General features: G+C 44.8%; 1 protein-coding gene across 2 annotated transcripts in view; it reads left to right on the top strand.

Annotated features, from left to right (window-relative positions):
* LOC127580972 (peptidyl-prolyl cis-trans isomerase FKBP5-like) overlaps positions 1 to 20280 on the top strand; it is a 143711-nt gene that overhangs the window by 100414 nt on the left and 23017 nt on the right. For both annotated transcript variants that reach the window (XM_052034982.1, XM_052034981.1), the window contains exons 3-4: positions 8909 to 9051; positions 15738 to 15858. In XM_052034982.1, coding sequence (XP_051890942.1) covers positions 8909 to 9051; positions 15738 to 15858 — 264 coding nt within the window. The remainder of the gene's footprint in view (positions 1 to 8908; positions 9052 to 15737; positions 15859 to 20280) is intronic.

Genomic DNA, 20280 nt, shown 5'->3' with positions numbered 1-20280 from the left:
CGATCAGGTGACACATTTTGTGATCTCACTAATTTTAGTTCAATCAACTCTAACCCTCCACAGGAAAGTTTCTGCATGCGGCTTTTGATTACAAGATCCAGCTCCTGTCATAACTTTACCTGGACCAGATTGACTGCCTGTGCCCCGTTCTCTATACTCTACCTATTCTCAGCCAGAAAGGGATAGGAGACTTTCCAACACAATGGGAGGGAGATCTTTAATAGCAAAACTGAAAAACACGATGATGCTGGGGGAACACAACAGGCCAGGCAGCATCCGTGGAGAAAAGCAGGCAGTCAATGTTTCAGGTCAGGACCCTTCTTCAGGACTGAAGATAGGAAAAGGGGAAGCCCAATATATAGGAGGGAAAAGCAGAATAGTGAAAGGTGGACAAAAGAGGGGATGTGGGGTGGGCACAAGGTGGTGATAGGTAGATGCAGGTAAGAGATAGTGATAGGCAGGTGCGGGGGAGGAGGGGAGAGCAGATCCACCGGGGGATGGGTCAAAGGTAAGGAGAGAAAGGAGAAAAAGAGCTAGGAAGGGGAAGAAGGGAAGAAGCGAGGGGGAAGGGGGTGTTGTGGGGAAGGTGGGTGGCGACTACCTAAGGTGGGAGAATTCAATATTCATGCTGTTAGGCTGCAAGCTTAATAGCGAGGCTGGTCTTACACATTCCTTGTTTACAGCCTTTGGTTAAACATCTACAATTAGTGTATTGACCCCTTTGCCCAGGTGTTTTCCTTTCCTAATCCAATGTGAATCAGTTAAAAAGTTAGCATTTAACACAAGATCATTTTTGCTGTGTTCACCCACAATTCCTTGCTGTCGGAGAAAGGAGAGACTTTTCTTGAAGTTGCTCATCACCATTGCTTGTCCAATTACTATGCCCTTGTGCAAGGTTTTAGTGGGCCTGTAGGCCATGGCAATCTGAACACTGGTTCCGAAGGAAGAGAAACAAAGCTGGAAATCTGAGGAAGACTCAGAGTCTGGAAGGCAGAAGGAACAAAGGTTGGAAAGTAGATATCAAAGGAGTTTGGATGTCTGGAAAGATACAAGGAGTCTTGTGAAGAAGGCAGATGAGCTGAGGGTAGAGGTGGATACATGGAAATATGATACAACTATTATTGAAAAATGACTTAAAGAATGACAGAAATGCAACTCCACTTTTAAATGGGTGGTGGGGGGGATGGTTAAAAACAAAAGGAGGGAAGGGGTGTAGTATTGGATAAGGAAACAATTACAGTTGTGAAGGAAGGGTATGTCATTCGGGCTGAACTTAGCGACAGAAAAGGGCCAATCACATAGTTGAGAATGCACTACAAACAGCTAACAAGTAAAAGTGAGGGCAAAATATGCAGGCAAACTTGTGAGAAGTACCATAAAAAGAGGCATAATAGTTGTAAATTCCACACCCCTCCAACATTAACTGGGATAGGATCAGTTTAAAAATGTTTGAAGTGCAAATTCTCAAAATGGATTCAGGGAATTTTTGTTTAGCCAGCGTGTAGAAAGCCTGAGATGGGTTTTAGGGAAGGATGCTGGGCACGGTTTTAGTGGTACTGATCAATGGTTCAATGGATCAATGACAGACTTGTGAGATGGACAAGGATGGAGCAGGAGTAAAAGTTCCCATCTGTGGAAAGACTAATTTTGTGAAGCTAAAGTTATGATTTAGCAAGAGTGGATTGGAAACTGTTGCTTAATGGTAACTCGGTGTAAGAGAAGTGGGAGGTCCTGAAGAAGGGTCCTGACCCAAAACGTTGACCGCCTGCTTTTCTCCACAGATGGCTGCCTGGCCTGCTGAGTTCCTCCAGCATCATCGTGTTTTTTTTCGTCCTGTTTCTCTAGGCATTCAAAGAGTGCTCAGAGCAAAAATGGATACGCAAATTTCAAACCTCCTGCATGTCAAACCACAGACAGGGTTGATCATAGTAAAAGAGGGTAAATATTTGAACGAAAATGGGGAATTTATTTGAGGGAATGGAAATCCATGTTCCAGTGTACGGCCACATATTGGAGCAAGGTCAGGGATCTGATTATCTTTCAAGACCCAGCATTGTCAAAGTCAAAGCAAGGTTATCATATACACAAGTACATGTATGCACAGGTGCAATGAAAAACTTAAATTGCAGCAGCATCACAGGCACATGGCATCAGAGACACAACATTCGCAAGGAAAACATAAATTAAACATTAATCATAAGCAATTTTTACAAGAAAGGACTCAATCAGAACAAAAAAGGAATGAAGTCCATTGTAGTGCAAAGTGGTCGTGGTGTTGCTAGACTGAAGTAGTGATCAGGTTTGTGCAAGTTGGTTCAAGAAGCAACTGATAAGTCATTGATGTGAGTCCAGAAGAATGGTGGTAAGAAGTCTTGGGGTCCACGTCCACAGATCCCTCAAGGTTGCCACGCAGGTCGATAGGGTTGTTAAGAAGGCGTATGAAGTGTTGGCCTTCATTAGTCGGGGGATTGAGTTCAAGAGCCGCGAGATGATGGTGCAGCTCTATAGAACTCTGGTCAGACCACACTTGGAGTATTGTGTTCGGTTCTGGTCACCTCATTATAGGAAGGATGTGGAAGCTTTAGAGGGGGTGCAGAGGAGATTTACCAGGATGTTCCCTGGATTGGAGAGCATGTCTTATGAGGATAGGTTGAGTGAGCTCGGGCTTTTCTCTTTGGAGAGAAGGAGGATGAGAGGTGACTTGATAGAGGTGTACAAGATGATAAGAGGCATAGATCGAATGGACAGTCAGAGACTTTTTCCCAGGGCAACAATGGCTAACATGAGGAGACATAATCTTAAGGTGATTGGAGGAAGGTATAAGGGGGATGTCAGGGGTAAGTTTTTTTTACACAGAGAGTGGTGGGTGTGTGGAATGCACTGCCAGCGGAGGTTGTGGGAGCAGGTACACTGGGGACATTTAAGAGACTCTTAGATAGACACATGAATGATAGAAAAATAGGGGGCTATGTGGGATGGAAGGGTTAGGTAGAACATAGAGCAGGATAAAATGTCGGCACAACATTGTGGGCTGAAGGGCCTGTACTGTGCCGTAGTTTTCTATGTTCTATAAATGAGCATTCTCCAATAGCATTACTTACTGACAGAACTGTACCTGTGTGGGAGTGGGTTTCCAGACCAAACTACGGAAAGCTGCACATTCCTGGGATGGCTCGATTCCTTTTGTAGTGATTATCTCCACATCTTGTTCCTTTGGAGTTTGAGTCACTGAGTGCAGGAGGTTATTTGGCCTAATGCACACAAAATGCCGGAGGAACTCAGCAGGTCAGGCAGCATCTATGGAGGGAAATGAACAGTTGACGTTTTGGGCTGAGATCCTTCATCAGGACTGGAACGGAAAAGGGCAGAAGCCAGAATAAAAGGGTGGGGGGAGGAGGAAGGAGCACAAGTTGGCAGGTGATCGGTGAGGGGGGAAGATAAATGGGTGGGGGATGGGGGGTAAAAGGGAATGGTGTGAGAAGCTGGGAGGTGATGGGTGGAAGCGGCAAAGGGCTGAAAAAGAAGGAATCTGATAGGATGGGACAGTGGTCCATGGAATAAAGGGGAGGAGGTGGGCAGCTCGTGAGGGCCGGGGAGGGGAAAGAGAAGGGGTGAAGGGGCCACAGGAATGAGGGAAAACAAAGGCCAGTGGGGAGGAAAACAGAGGGGAGTGGTGACCAGAAGTTCGAGAAAACAATGTTGAGGCCGTCAGGTTGGAGACTGCCAAGGTGGAGTATGAGGTGTTGCTCCTGCATCTGGCCTCAATGTGGCAGTAGAGGAGGCTGTGGACTGACATGTCAGTGTGAGCTTTGACAGTGATATCCAAATTCCACTGTTCCTTCTATAAAATCCTATAAATAATTCCTTTTCAATATTTATTCAATTCCTTTTTGCATGTCACAATTGAATTTGATTCCACGAGCCCATCAGCAGTGCTTTCCAGATCATGACCACTTGATGAATAAAAAAATATTCCCAGTTGCCCCTCTCATAGAACATAGAACAGGAAAAGGCCCTTCAGCCCACGATGTTGTACCGAACTAATTAAGCTCACAACACCTAATCCCTTCTGCCTGCACAATGTCCATATCCCTCCATTCGCTGCATATTCATGTGCCCTTCTAAGAGCTTCTTAAACACCTCTATCGTATTTGCCTCTACTATCACCCCTGGCAGTGCATTCCAGACACATACCACTCTCTACGTAAAAAAACTTGCCCCGCACATCTCCCTTGAACTTTCCCCCTCTCACCTTAAATGCATGCCCTCTAGTATTAGACATTTTGACCCTGGGAAAAACATACCGCCTGTCTACTCTATCTGTGCCTCTCATAATCTTATAAACTTCTATCAGGTCTCCCCTCAGCCTCTGCCGCTCCAGAGAAAACAATCCAAGTTTGTCCAACCTATCCTTGTAGCACATGTCCTCTAATCCAGGCAGCATCCTGGTAAACCTCTTCGGCACCCTCTCCATAGCCTGCACATGCTTCCTGTAATTGAATCCAATGCTTCAGATGTGGCCTAACCAGAGTGTTATAAAGCTGCAACAACCTTTTGGCAATCTTCCTAACTCTGCTGATTCTCCTGTCACTGGAAAGAGTCTCTTCTTTATTCAAACCCTTGATAGTATCAAACACTTACATTAAATTTCCCTTAACCTTCTCTGCTCGAGGGGAATTAGCCACAGTGGCCCTGAGCTTATCGAGTTCACTGCCGGGGAGTCCGGGGAGTAGATCATCTTTCGGGCAGCTTGTCTTTCAAATGACAATCAAAAAAACTGCAGATGGAGAGAAGGGTCATCAGATGAGAAAACCCAGAACCAAAACATTGATTGTTTCTCTTTCCAAAGATGTTGTCTGACCTGCTGAGTTTCTCCAGCATTTTCTGTTTTTTGGTGTCTTTCAAGTGGCTTCTTCCCTGACACCTCCCTGTCCTGGGACATCCTCAAGGCCCTGATTGCCCTTCGGAATGACCCCTGACCCCAGTCCAGTTTGCCCGACGACCTGAATCCTGTCACACCCACCACCCCCTCACTACACTCCCATTTATTACCCACCCACCTCCTGATAATCCACGGCTCAAGCCCAACGGCAAAAGCTGGCAGACCAAAGACCTTTTCTTCTGTTGTAAATGACACCTTGTCCATGGTGTGCAATGCGTTTCCACTGCGGGGAACGGTCAAGAGACTCCTTAAAAGACTGCCATTGATTCCCATCGCCCCAATCCGGGCATACTGCTTTTGTGTGCTCTTGCAGGTATGACATAATGTCCAGCTCAACACCTCCACACAACTGGCTTCCTCCATCATGGTTACAATTCTAATAAATCTCCTCTGCACCATCTCCAAGGCTTATGTGTCTAAGCATGGTCAGTTGGTCATGCAACATCTGGCCTTTAGTTATCATCTGGCCTGCTTTCTTTGGCAGTCTGCTGTGGAGAAGCCATGTTGCCCTGTGAAATACCAAGAGTGTATAAAGATGATGTGCTGTCAGAGTTCCCTTGGTGAAATAAGCATGGCAAGCTCGATGCTTCCAAATTAATTTAAGAAAAAGCAGAGAAGCAGTGAAGTAGGTAGTATGGAAAAATGTGAGTGCTCCTTTAAGAACAATGGCTCAGCAGGAAATATCTTATTTTATATCAGCAGGTCTGCAGCACAACTTTAGGTACTCTGAATGTATGTGTCCTTAACAGTGTTACTGTGCAGCGGGTGCTACAGAGCTTAGATTGTCACTTATTTACAATGATACAGAAGGCCATTTGGCCTATCAGGTCCATGCCAGCTCCTTGCAGAACAATCCCATCAGTCCCTTTCCCTCATCCTTATTTTCCTGTCACTCAGCCACTGATTTCTCCCACACATGCCCACCAACTCCCCTCTGATTCTTTGCATTTACTTACAGCCGGGGTAATTCACAGTAGCCAATTACCCTGCTGGCATGTCTTTAGGATTGAGGAGGAAACCGGGGAAAAAAAAACAGGTGATGTCTAAAGGAGAACATGTACTCTACACAGAAAGCACCCAAGGTCAGGATCGAACTGGGGTCCCTGGAGCTGCAGTGCTAACTGCTGCACCATGGTGCTACCATGCATACTGACCACTGAAGGCCTCTACATTTGGTTCCACGTTGCGGGGATCTTGCACCTAATGTGCAGCTGTACTATTGATACACAAATGTGGCTCAAGCAAATGCTCTAATCTTAATTGTACAGGATTTTGGAAGGGAAATGGGGATTCAAATGGATAGACCAGTTTGCTTACATTATCCAATAACAGATGTGATTGGAAAATGAAGGGAAAACTCCAACAAGACCCATTGCTTTGTGATTCAACTATTTAGAAAAAAAAGTGTATGAAGGAATGAGGCTGGTGGTAAAGTGGATGGACAATGAATGGGTGATACAGTAGCTTCAAACTCCCATTCAGGAATCACACGAAGGGACTGTGGGCTCAACATTTGAGTCTCAACGTCTTCTGAACATCAATTGATCAATATTTTCCATATAGACAGCAAAATCACCTCCTCAAATATACGACATTGTTTCACAAAGAATATGTTTTGTTAAGAAATAGACTGAAACAAACTGAAATTCAGACTTTGAGCAGCAGTCAACTATGTCATGGTATCTAAAATACTTTAAATTCAGACCACATGTTACCCATTCATTGCTGTTGAACAGAAGACAATAGCTCAATCTTTAAACATAATTAACACCATAATTAAGTCCAAATTTGATGTGCTATAATCATGTAACCTCCTGAGGTTCCCAATGTCACAGAAACCAATTTTCAGTCACTTTCTTTTGCTTCATTTGATCTAACTGAGAAAACTGGATCCACTGAAAGCTATGGAGCCTGACAAGGTCCCAGCTACAGTGCTGTAGAGCTGAAGACTGCAGGCCAGGAAATGCTGCACCTGTAATCAAGGTGTCCTCATACAAATGTCCAATAGTGTGGAAAGTTCTCCAGGTATGTCCTAACCACAAAACCCAGGAAAATTCCAATCTGAGCAACCACCAGCACTCCACTCACTATCATCAGTAAAGTAATGGAAGGAGTCATCAATAATCCTGCAAAGGAGGAGCTTATCAATGATGGCAATTACAAACTGCCAGCTCACTGGTGCTCAGTTTGGGTTCCACTGGGAACACTCATCTCCTAACCTCATTACAACCTAGTCAAAACGTGAAGCAAAGACCTGAATTCTGACATTGATGAGGTGAGAGTGATTGTTATAGAGTAAGAGGGTCATAGAGTCACAGAGCACTGAAACAGACCCTTCGGCCCACCACGTCCATGCTGACCTTTTGCCCATCTACACTAATCCCATTTGCCTGCATTAGGACTGTATCCTTTTCTGCCTTGCCTATTCAAGTGCCTGTCTAAAAATTGATATGAAGGCAGTAAACAGTCCTGGTAATATTGAAGTCAATGGGAATCACGGCAAAAACTCTTATATGGATTGTACCCTGCACCAAGGAAGATGATTGTGTTTAATGAAGGCAAGTCATCTCAGCCTCAGAATATTGGTTTGGGAGTACATCAGAACAGAGTTTTAGGCCCAGACTATCTCCAGCTTCTTCATCAATGACCATCCCTCCTTCATCCCTTGAGGATAGAACAGTGTTCAGTTCCACTGACATTGTCCCCTAGATAATGTGTTCTGATCTCTGACTGGGACTTTAACCCATGACATTTTACCTCAGGCAATAGATGATCCTTCGAGGCACACAGCTGATTTAAGGGTTATGTGTTTGAACACTTGCATAACCAAATAGTTAAGAGACTGTTACTTTTCAAAAAAGGACAAGATTATTCTTGACAGTTTATAACTCTGAGGAATGTTGAAAATGTTAACTTAGAAGGATTTTGATGATATTAAGGAAAGTAGAACAACATTGTAAGAGAAAATTAAGGATAGACCTATTTATGTCTGACTCTCAGCTGTGAATAGTGTTCAAGGCTGGGGGAGACAATCGGGGGATATGCTCATCACTGGGATTCTGACTGATGTTCCCTTTAAGTATTTTCTGATGGAAAATGTGAAATAAAAACAGAAAATGCCAGTAACATCCGGGGAATCAGGCAGCATCTGTGGACAGAGAAACAGGGTTAACATTTCAGGTTGAGGACCTCAGTTCTGATGTTGCCTGACCTGCTGAGTGTTTCCAGTATATTCTGTTTTAGTTTAATATTCCCCCATCTGCAGTTTATTTGGGTTTTAGTTTGTCTTAAGTGGTTGATGTCAGTGTCTACACAAGTCTACTCCCATCGTATTTCAGCTAACCTTAACAGCATACTTTCTAATTTCTTTTCCCCTTGAGCTGCCTTGTAAATGCTTCTGTGTTATTTGCTTCAACTGCTGCTTGTGATTATGAGTTCACATTTAAGACATCCTCTGTCAATGAACTTTCACCTGAATTCCCCATTGGTTTTACCAGTGACGACCTTGCAGTAATATAGCTTATTTTAAACTTCCATTAAGGCCACTCATAATGTTAAAATCTCAACCAATTTGATGCTTAGAACACAAGAAAATAAATGAAGAAGTAGGTCACTCACCCCGCCCACCCTCAAGCCTGCCCCACCACGCAATAATGATCATGGCTGATCTTCCTCAGCCATCTCTTCCTTGCCAGTTTCCCATAGCCCTCAATTCCCTGATCTTTAAATAAGTTATCTGCTTCCCCTTTAAATACCCTCAATAATTTGTCCTCCACAACCCTCCAAGGTAGAGAATTCTAAAGATTCACCATGCTCTGGGAGAAGAAATTCCTATGCACCTCTGATTTAAAAGACAACTATTTGTAGCTTTCTCTAAATTATTTAGTTCTCTCTCTGCTGGAAAAATGAGCCTTTGCTTTTATATTCTTAAATACTGTGCATGCAGAGCTATATTTTTTTTTATAGGCCAAGTGTTAAAAGCATGGGACCTGGGAGTGGCTTCAATGAAGAAGGGGGAGATCTGTCAGTTGATCTGTAAGCCAAACTATGCCTATGGGACTGCTGGCAGTCCACCTGAAGTCCCTTCAAACTCTACGTTACTCTTTGAGGTAGGTGTGCCTTATTTTGCCGGTTCATACAATCTCAACCTTGACATCCAGTTGCTACAATTAGAAAGGCCTTCCACTATCTTCTCAGCATACAGCATGCAAGCAACTCTGAGTCAGTGCCAACCATCAAGCACCTAATTACACTCATCCATTTTATTCTCCCCACACTGCTGTCAACTCCCCCCGGATTCTACCACTCACCTGCACAGTAGGAGCAATTCACAGTAGCCGGTTGTCGGATTCGGTTACTTTCGAACCCGCAGGTTCTTTCAGGAATGCAAGAATGAGTTGAAAACAACTTGGCGGTTCACCAAGTGTTATTGGAAAAGTTTAAAACAAAGAAACAGTCACAGAGCACGTGGCACTAGCTTTACTATTGGGAGATGAGCCAAGACAAAAGGAACTAAAGATGGGCTGGGGCTGGGGGGTGGTGGGGAGGGGGAAGAGAGCAAGAGAGAGATAGAGGCAAGAGAGAGATTAACAAAAAATGACACCTTTTACACCTGAGATAAGAGGTCCTCCTTAGCTAACAATAGTCCAATCAGAAAACCTATTAGACACCTGTGGCCAAACCAACCAATGAGAAAACACGTATTCACCTGATGGACAAACCAATAAGCTCGGAAGCGGCCATTCCTGGTGCAGCCACTTGAGCTGTATTAAGCACTATACATGTTAAAAAACTACTTCAAACAGTTGAATCCAACACAATTAACCTACCCATGTTTTTAGGCTGTGGCTGGAAACAGGAGCATCCGCGCAGTCACAGGGGGAATGTGCAAGCTCCACGCAGACAGCATCAGAGGTCAGGACTGAACCTAGACTGGTGGAACTGTGAGGCAGCAGCTTTAACTGCTACACCATTGTGCCACCTGTATTATTTATTCAATATAATTATCTCAGGTATCATCTTACCCATTTACCTCCCCTGTTACTTTCTGGGGTCTGTAAACATGCACTCTAAGGCCCCTCTGTTCCCCTACACTTTCCAGTATCACGTATTCCCTTGTCTCATTTGCCACCTTCCTGCTCATTTACCAGTCCATTACTATCTTGTTGCAGTCGGCAACTTCCTTCTCCACTAACGGTTAGCGCGACACTATTACAGCGCCAGTGACCCGGGTTTAATTCCGGCCACTGTCTGTAAGGAGTTTGTACGTTCTCCCCGTGTCTGCGTGGGTTTCCCCTGGGTGCTCCGGTTTCCTCCCACATTCCAAAGACGTATGGGTTAGGAGCTGTGGGCATGGTATGTTGACGCCGTGTGGCGACATTTGTGGGCTGCCCTCCGAACACTCTACGCAAAAGATGCATTTCACTGTTGGTTTCAATGTACATGTGACTAATAAAGATATCTTATCTTATCTTATAAATACACGGCCATTTCTTTTTCATCTGCAAACCTCCTAAACGTAGCTCACGCATTTATGTCATTGACATATACTGCAAGAAGCTGAATGTTTGGCATTAAAGTTCAATGCAAACATCCCTCACACACTAAAATACCTGTTGACTATTCTTTGTCTTGCCGCTGAGTCAATTTTGGATCTGATTTGCCACTTTCCCTTGGACCTCATGGTCTTGTACAATGTTGGCCAGTGTGACATCTGGGACATGCCAAAGGTATTGCTAAAATGCCCAAATGGTCAAGCCATTTGTCCGGCTTTAGGTCCTGGATGATCAGATGATTTCTCTAGTTAAATAAGATCTCTGCCATAAACTTATTTTGTGGTGCCTAAGCAAATCTCTCGTGCAAATATCCAAGACTGGACCAGTCTGTTCAAATCTGCCTCATCCAGGAGTTTTACGATGTTAAAAGTCCTGGTCAAATTGTTGTTGAAAGCAGAGGGGAAAAAATAACTTGCCGATAAAAAGACAGAATGAAGGATGGCGGAGAGAAAGAGGAGCGGAAGGGGGAGAAAGGGGGAAATGAGACAGAAATAGGGACACGACAGAGGTAAAGGGCCATGGGAGAAACAGAATGAAAACAGAAAATGTTTGGCCTGAAATGTTAACTTTGTTCCTGCCTCCACAGATGCTGCCAGGCCTGCTCAGTGCGTCCTGCACTTTCTGTTTTTATTTCAGATTTCCGGCAAGTTTTCTTGATTTTCATTTAACGTTGAACTAGCGATTTGTCTTGTGAAAAATCCTACCTAAACTGCTAATTAAAGTGGATCAAAAATTTCCATAGTTCACTTAGAGGTAATTTATTGAGGAATCTCAGCCCTTTACATGAACATGTATCAGATTCATCGTGTTCTATTTCTTCCTATTCCTTATCTCATGATGTAAAGGATTGTCAAACCACTAATGTATATTATTACACCCATTAGCTGTAAATTTCTATCTAATATCTGGGACCAAAGTCAATAGTTTCTTTGAAAATTTGAATTTTCCACATTTTGTGCCAATATTTAAGTCTATTTGGTCTGGTCGGTTTTTTTTAAAGATTGGTGTCTCTGAGCTTGGAAACTGTTCCATCAGCTTTTGGGAATTTGGCATGGACACTCACAGGGGGCATTGTCTGCAGGACCTGTTTTGACATCTGACATTTAACTCAACACTCGACAACAGTGTCAGAAAACATTCCGTTCTCCAACAGTGATATCCATCCCCAGAATTATAAGAGAGAAAAAAAAATCAGCAAAATAAGTCATCCAGTTTGCTGCACTTCTGAAACAGGAATGGTGAACGTCAGACTTCAGCCATGTTGTATGGCTACACCAGGCTCTGGAGAGCTGGCAGTGATGGTGAGATGTGCCGCTATGTTGTACCCTTGGCATTTTGTTCCTTCTGAGCACTGCTTCCCAACCCTAGTCTCTTCCAAGGGCCACTTCTACCCATTCTCTTCTCTCCTGCGTGAGTCCCCTTAGAAAGTTCCATCTCTCCTGAAACACAATGATCTTTTCAGAAGGCAGGCACGGTAGTGTAGCGGTTAGCATAATGCTATTACAGCGCCAGTGACCCGGGTTCAATTCCCGCCGCTGTCTGTAAGGAGTTTGTACGTTCTCCCTGTGACTGAGTGGGTTTCTTCCGGGTGCTCCGGTTTCTTCCCACATTCCAAAGATGTACGGGTTAGGAAGTTGTGGGCATGCTATGTTGGCACCAGAAGTGTGACGACACTTGTGGGCTGCCCCCTAGAACACTCTACACAAAAGATGCATTTCACTGTGTGTTTTGATGTACGTGTTACTAATAAAGATATCTTATCTAATTAGGATACCCCACTGGCTGAAACAGGAGACAAATTTTACACTCACCCTTGTTTTCAATCTTCTGATGCAAAATCAGCTTTGGATTAGGTAAAAACAGAAAATCCTGGAAAAGTTCAGTAGTTCAGGCAGCATCTACGAAAAGAGAAACAGTTAATTTTTCAGTTTTTTAAAAATTATTTTTTGCAATTTCATTTTACATAAAATTTATATAAGATCACAATTTCATCCCCTCCATCTGCATCAACTCAACAGAAGTCTCAGTTTTGTTCACTCTGCCCCCTTCAAGTCTGATATGTTAACTGTCTGTCTCTCCACAGATGTTTCCTAACCTGCTGAGTGTTTCCAGCATTTTCTGTTTTTATTTCAGATTTCCAATGTCTGCAGTTTTTCTTTTGATTTTCATTTACTACTTTGGATTAAAATGGACACATGAGCTTAGCTAAAAGGATCTTGTGTTGTTGAATTTGTCAGAGTTCTAATAATGAAAGAAATGGAATTGTTGACACAAAAATCAACAATTCCGGAGGAGGAACTCAGCGGGTCAGGCAGCATCTGTGCAGGGAAATGGACAGTCAATGTTTTGGGTCAAGACCTGTCATCCGGACTGAAAGATAGAGGGGAGGCAGCCAGTATAAAGAGGTGAGGGGAAGGGCTGCAGCAAGAGCTGGCAAGCGATAGGTGGATCCAGGTGAGGAGGGGTGATAGGCAGATGGGGGAGGGAAGGGTGGAAATAGCAACAGAGGCTGGGAGGTGACAGGTGGAGGCAACAAAGGGCTGCAGATGATGGGATCTGATAGGAAAGGGAGCATGGAACCAAATAAGGGAGGTGGGGAGGGCAGATGGGAACAGTAGGGGGAGGGGACCCAGTGAGAGGAGTGTGTGGGTAATGAGCAAATGGAGTAGGTGGAGGAGGGGAAAGAAACTGGGTGATGAGGGTTGTGTCGGGTGTGTGGAGGAGGAACTGGGTGGATGCGTTTGCTGTTCAGATGCCTAGTTCGTATGTTCATTGTTCTTATATAGCAGCTTGTTTGATTTGTCTCTAAGGACTAGATTGTTGCCCAGGAAGTGCCAAGGTTTTGTGAGGCAGTAACTCAGAAACATGAAATCATGGTCCCAATGGCTTGGCTTAATGGAGCACTTCCTTCCGTTTTCGACACCTCACCTTGGGATATGCCCAAGAATGGGGTGAAGGGCGGTCCAGCTGGTAAGCAGGGGCATAGGGGCTACCCCAATAATCCAACCAAAATTATGATTAACTTGTAGTTCTGGGCAGATGTATGCATGTTTGCTTCCGACCATTGAAAATGCGTTCCCCTCCCAAAAAAACAAATATGAAATCTTGTACACACCCATCATATACTCATAGCTTTTCCTTGTAAACGTCTATGTCCTTTGCATCAACCACTCCTTGTAGCAACATGTTCCAAATTCCACTTAATCTTCAAGGTAAAGAAGTTCACTTTGGATTATTGGCATTATTAACGACTTGCTGTTGTGTAATTAGTTGTGCATTCCCCCGTAGTGGAAATATTTTCTTTATATCCAACCTACCAAATCCTCAGACTGGTCCCTAAACCTTCAATCTCCCAAACATTTTGCAACCAAAGCTGTTAAGTCGAAGACCTAGATGTTACTAAACTTGAATGGTAACAGTTGTTGTGAGGTTTATTGCAAAAAGCAACAAAGCAAATATTGTTGGGAGGCTTAAATGAAGAATGAAAAATACTGCAATGTCCTTGCAGAAGGCTTTGACTGGGCGTTATCTTGGATCACCTCGTATGGTAAAGTCATGGAAATGGTTCAGAAAAAGGTCATACGGTTCGTAGGTACCAGGGCAGGCTTAGAGAACTGTGGCACTTTACGACAGGAAAATACAGGTCCTCCCCAGGTCACAGCAGGAGTCTGTTCATGTTCGTCACCCTACAGAGGTTTATAAAATCATGAGTGACATACGTAAGTTGAATAGCCACAGTCTTTTTCCCGGCGTAGGGGAAACTAGAGTGAGAGGGGAAAGATTTAAAAGGGACCTGAGGGGGCAACTTTTTCACCCAGAGGTTTGTGCATATGTGGACCGAGCTGCCAGAGAAAATGGTAGAGACGGGTACAATTGTGACGTTTAAAAGACGCTTGTACAAGTACATGGGATAGGAAGGATTTAGAGGGATATGGGCCAAATGCAACGGGACTAGCTCAGCTAGGCAACTTGGTTGGCATGGATGAATTTGGCTGGAGAGCTCTATGACTCTAACTCGAACAGTTCACGTCGGAATTGCGGCTAGGAACTAAGTTCCCACACGGCAGAAGATGCCTGCAGCCCCTTAGCAGCCGGCAACTCCACCCCGCCGGTCTCCCAAATGCTTGTCTGTATGCATGGGCTGTACATAAGTCAGGCATTCATAAGCTGGGGAGGATTTGTACACCTCTTTATGAGATTTGATTGTGTTTTTTAGTAAATTAGAAGGACTAAATTCAGACCAGATGGATAGTTGAAGGAAGAAAAGTTATAGGTGCAGAGAATTATGTTGGAAGTCTGAAGCTATTTCTTTTCCAAGAACCTGTGGAGCAAGTTGCTGGCCTGTGGAAGGATTATAGACGTGGTTAATGAGAAAGGCCAATAACTGTTGGTGTAGGTGGCTGGCATAGGATACTTCTCTCAGTCACTGCAGTCTGCTGGAGCAAGATTGGTCATCTCCAGGGGTGGTGAGGAGGAATCCAGGGGTATGGGGATAGTGCTGGAAAACAGCATTGAGTTAAAAGATCAGCCAAGATCTTGGGGTCACAGTAATGCAACTAGCAGAGCTGCTGCCTCACAGTTCCTGCGGCCTGGGTTTGATCCTGACCTCTGGGGCTGTCTGTGTGGAGTTTGCATGTTCTCCGTTACTGTGTGAGGTTTCCTTTGATCGCTCCAGTTTCCTCCCACATTCCAGGAACATACAAGCTGGTTGGTTAATTGACCACTGTAAATTATCCCTCATAACTTGTGGATGTGTGGTAGAATCTAGGGGGCAGTTGTGATGGGAATGTGGGGAGAATAAAATGGTTGAGGGTAGGATTGACGTAAATGAGTGTTTGATGGTCAGTGCGGACTCAGTGGTCCTTTTTCCATGCTGTACCTCTCAAGGATTCTGGACTCTATCCCGATGAATATGAGACTAGGCTCGAGGGGTCTGGAGGCCTATTCCTGATGCCATTTCGCATGTTTTTATGTCCTTTCCTAAAGTGGCCCATGGTTCATTTTCCTCTTTTTTTTTGCCTCCTCCAGGAGATCCTGGGGCTGGTAGAAGGCTGGAGGATGAAGGGCGACAGTATTATACGAAGGTTACTGGAAGATGGGTTCAGTGGAACAGCTGGCCTTTATATATATATCTTTGTATATGCTTTTTATTTGACTTTAAACCCGGGTATCATGATGCTCACAGCCGCTGAAAAATCCTGCTTTGTTTCAGCTTTAATGGAGACTTTTTTAAATTCCAGATTGAACTAATAGACTTCAAGGGGGAGGATTTAACAGACCGGGAAGACGGAGGCATCATCCGTCGGATTAAAAAGAAAGGGCAAGGCTATTCCACCCCCAATGAAGGAGCTACAGTGGAAGGTAAAGTCTAAACTAATGGGATCATTTTAGCCAGGTTTTCAGCTTACCCTTTCCTTCTCTCTGATACTGAACAGCTTACACAAACGTATCAAATACAGAAAGGGAAAAACTGAGTTCTGAAGGTGCTGACGTTGCATAATTCTCACCGTTCACAAAGGTTAAGTTGCAGATGAATAAATGACGAGAGTGGAGGTGGAGACACAAGAGACTGCAGACGCTGGAATCTGGAGCGACACACTATCTACTGGAGGAACTCAGCGGGTCGGGCAGCATCTGTGGGAGGGAAAGGAATTGTCAACGTTTCGGGTCCAAACCCTGCATTGGGACTGAGAGTGGAGTGGGGAGATGGCCAGTATGAAGAGTTAGGTGAGACAGGAGTCTGAGGTGGTTGGTGGACTGGAGGAGGGGTGAAACATGAAAAGTGGAGATTCCTTTCCTGCTCACAGGAGCCTCAGTTCCAGCTCTCTCTTGGTTCATTGGAAAATGTATTATAATACTGTGCGACACCTGAAACAAGTGGTTGGCCTATTAATAGAAATAACATCCAACAGTCCGGACAATCCACTTTTCTGGCACCACCAACGTCCCCAGGGTGCCAGATTATTGGATTTTTACTGTCGTATTAATACAGGACCAGGACAGAAGGGAAGGGTGCTGGGACCCCTGCAGTTTGCAATATACATGAATGATTTGGATGTGGATGTAGGAAGCATGATCATTAAGTTTGCAGATGGCATAAAGATTAGAGGAGCTGTTGACAGTGAGGAGGGTAGTCTTAGACCACAGGGTGATATCGATGTGTTGGTAAAATGGGCTGAGAAATGGCAGATGGAGTTTAATCCTGATAAATGTGAGGTGATGCATTTTGGGAGCACTAAAGAGGCTAGGACGCACACCATGAATGGTCAGGTCCCAGGGAGTATTAAGGTGCAGAGAGACCTTGGCGTGCAAGTCCAAAGATCCTTGAAGATGGCAGTGCAGATAGATAATGTGGTTAAGAAGGTATATGGGATACTGACCGTTAGTTGGGGCACTGAATCAAGAACTGGGAGGTTATGCTCCAACTTTATAAAACATTGGTCAGACCTCAGCTGGAGGACTGCATGCAGTTCTGGTCACCACACTGTGGGAAGGGTGTGATAGTGCTGGAGAGGGTGCAGAGGAGATTCACCAGGGTGTTGCCTGGGATGGAGTGCTTCAGTTATGAGGATAGACTGGAGAGGCTGGGTCTGTTTTCTGTGGAGCGGAGGAGGTTGAGAAAGGACATGACTGAGGGATATAAAATTATGAGGGGTACAGATACAGTAGACCGCAGGAAATCTTTCCCCTAATCAGAGGTACGTAAAGTCGAGAGCATGGATTTAGGGTAAGGTGTAAGAGATTTAGAGGGGATCTGAGGGTGTTGCTTCTCACCCAGACGGAGGTGAGTACCTGGAACACACTGCTGAAGAGAGTGGTGGAAGCAGAGTTCACTGAAGTGTCTAGATGAACTCAGATCCCCTCTAAATCTCTTACACCTTACCCTAAATCCATGTTCTCGACTTTACGTACCTCTGATTAGGGGAAAGATTTCCTGCGGTCTACTGTATCTGTACTTAAATCACCTAGGCATAGAAAACTATGGACCAAGTGCTGGAAGATGGGTTTAATATGGATGGGTGCCCATTGGTCAGCATGGCTGTGGTAGACTGAATGGCCTGTTTCCATGCTGCATGACTCTGACTCTGACCTTGTAATAAAGAAAAGAAGTACAATTTTCTGAAGGTGTGTGAATGACAGATCAAGGATTATTTTACCACTGAACACTACCATATGAACACAGTGGGCCATTCAGCCCCTCAAACCTGTTCTACCATTCAATTGGATTGTGAGTTGTATTCTTGATACCTTGGCCTAGAAATTCCTGGTCACAAAAAGCAGTACTGTGCAGTTGCAAAAGGAACTAACCCCTGTGTAAGGGAAAGGTGTGCTCACTTCAAGGTCTCTTAACCCTCGGTGGAATCTCGTTAATACTGAAGCAAGGCTGCAGTGCTGGAACTCCCCCAGCTTCCTCAGCAATGGTGTAACGATCAAATTGCACCTCCACTGTAGTTTTTAGTCTCCCTGGTCTAATAATGTACAGATCTTATTAGTTTGCAGCGCAGTCAGCTTTTACTAGTCGTCTTTCTCCTGGAACTGTGCTATTGACACTGCCAACACTCCGCGAGGCTGCAGACTCACAGCTCACTCTACACATTGCTCATATCTGCTTTCGGTGGTGCAATGATACAGATGGAGGAGCTGCTGCCTCTTCGCTCCCCTCAGCTGGGTTCAATGGTGCAGACAATGTGGAGTTTGCATGTTCTCCCCGGCTTTTCTCCAGGTTCTCCTGTTTTCTCCCATGTCCCAAGGGCGTGAAGGTTGGTGGGTTAATTGACCACTGTAAATAGCCCCCTCAGGTGTAGGTGAGTGGTAGAACCTGGGGACAGTTAATGGGAACGTGGGGAGAATAAAGTGGGGATGGCTGTCGCAGTCTCTGTAGACCAGAAAGCCTGTTTCCGTGATGTATGACTCAACTGACTTGCAACAGAATGTCCCTCACCTTTCAATAACTTTTCTGCACTCAAAGTGGATGAATGTAAGATTAGGGTAAATGGGTGCCTGATGGGTGACTCAGTGGGCTGAAGGGCCTGTTTCCATACTGTGTGCCTCAATGACTTCATGACTTGCAACTGAGCCTCCCTCACCTTTCAGCAACTTTCTGCACTCATAACTGACTTCCAATAAGCTAAGATAAGATTAGATACCTTTATTAGTCACATACATGGAAACACACAGTGAAATGCGTCTTTTGCGTAGAGTGTTCTGGGGGCAGCCCGCAAGTGTCGCCATGCTTCTGGCGCCACCATAGCATGCCCCAAACTTCCTAACCCATACGTCTTTGGAATGTGGGAGGAAACTGGAGGACCCGGAGGAATCCCACACAGTCACAGGGAGAACATAAAAACTCCTTACATACAGCGGCCGGAATTGAACCTGGGTCGCTGGCGCTGTAATAGCGTTATGCTAACAGCTACGTAGAATTTGTCTACACCTACTTATCACTTGGGTAGCATAGAGATGGGCTATCAATATTGGAGGCATTGTAGTCAGTCAGGGGGACCATGTGGGAGGAGGAATAGAACACCCAAAAGCTCATCCTCATAACCAGACTTCTCCAAAGAGCAATGACTCTGCAGGCTATGTTTCACCGTGAATGTATTCAGTGAGGTCTGTGAACTCGTATACAACTCACACATGTGCCTGGACTGCCCTCACAGCTGAAGTTAAAGACACCATCACTCTCAGCAGCCGAGCCTCAAGGTCAGTCCAGGTCACTGGTGCTGATCCGTGCCAACTCTCATGGATCGCCGCTTGCTGCTACGTTAGAGACCTCGCTCAAGTTCCATACTCGGGGAAAGATGACTTCACCCACCTTCAGTGGACAGGAGCAGAAGGGATTGGGAAGGGGTGTTCGCCACCAAAGGCAAGATATCTGTAGATTGCCCTCACTTGGTGTTATTCCTTACAGATACCTCCCTGGGAATCTCCTACCAGGAACTCCTAGTCAGACCCCTGGCAGATCACTGGAACCCTTTATATGAAGAACATCCCTCCTGTTGGTCATGTTATCCACCAAGTGTGCCCACATTCCTCTCTGAGACCCCGATAGCACTCTCTCTCCTTTCTTCCATCACCATAGCAACTACTCTTGCTGTATTGGTATTGGTTTATTATTGTCACTTGTACTGAGGGACAGTGAAAAACTTGTCTTCCATACCGGTCGTACAGGTCAATTCATTACACAGTGCAGTTACATTGAGTTAGTACAGAGTGCATTGAGGTAGTACAGGTAAAAACAATAGCAGTACAGAGCAAAGTGTCACAGCTACAGAGAAAGTGCAGTGCAGGTAGACAATAAGGTGCAAGGTCACAACAAGGCAGATTGTGAGGTCAGAGTCTATCTCATCGTATAAGGGAACATTCAACACTCTCCAGTGGCTGGAACTTTGTTTCTTGTATTCTGCGTGTGTTTAAGAATTCTCTGCAGGCCGCAGCTGTGAGATTATGTGCTGGCAGCAACAGGTCGAAAGAACGCATTCTGAAACTGTCAGTGCCTTGGTGTGCAGGGAAGCCTGACAACCCTGCTCCTGGAACAATTCACCATCTTTATGGCACTTTTTAAAACAGCGTCAGTGTGCGAGGCAATGCTAAAGAAATTTCTCGGCTTGTATCTCGTAACAGCTTGGCTAACAACAATCTTTGCACCTTTGCTTTGAAATTTTCAATTGGTCACTAATTTCAGCAGCTCTCTGGGTGAGAGAGTCCTGATTCTGACACGCATTTGTGTGACAGAAGTGCTTTCTGACATCATCCCTGAACTGTAGTCCAGTTCTAATTTTG

The sequence above is a fragment of the Pristis pectinata genome, chromosome 20 (genome assembly GCF_009764475.1).
Source record: "Pristis pectinata isolate sPriPec2 chromosome 20, sPriPec2.1.pri, whole genome shotgun sequence".
NCBI lineage: Eukaryota > Metazoa > Chordata > Chondrichthyes > Rhinopristiformes > Pristidae > Pristis > Pristis pectinata.
The sequence above is the reverse complement of the archived record's forward strand: the minus strand, read 5'-3'. Positions and strand labels throughout refer to the sequence as shown.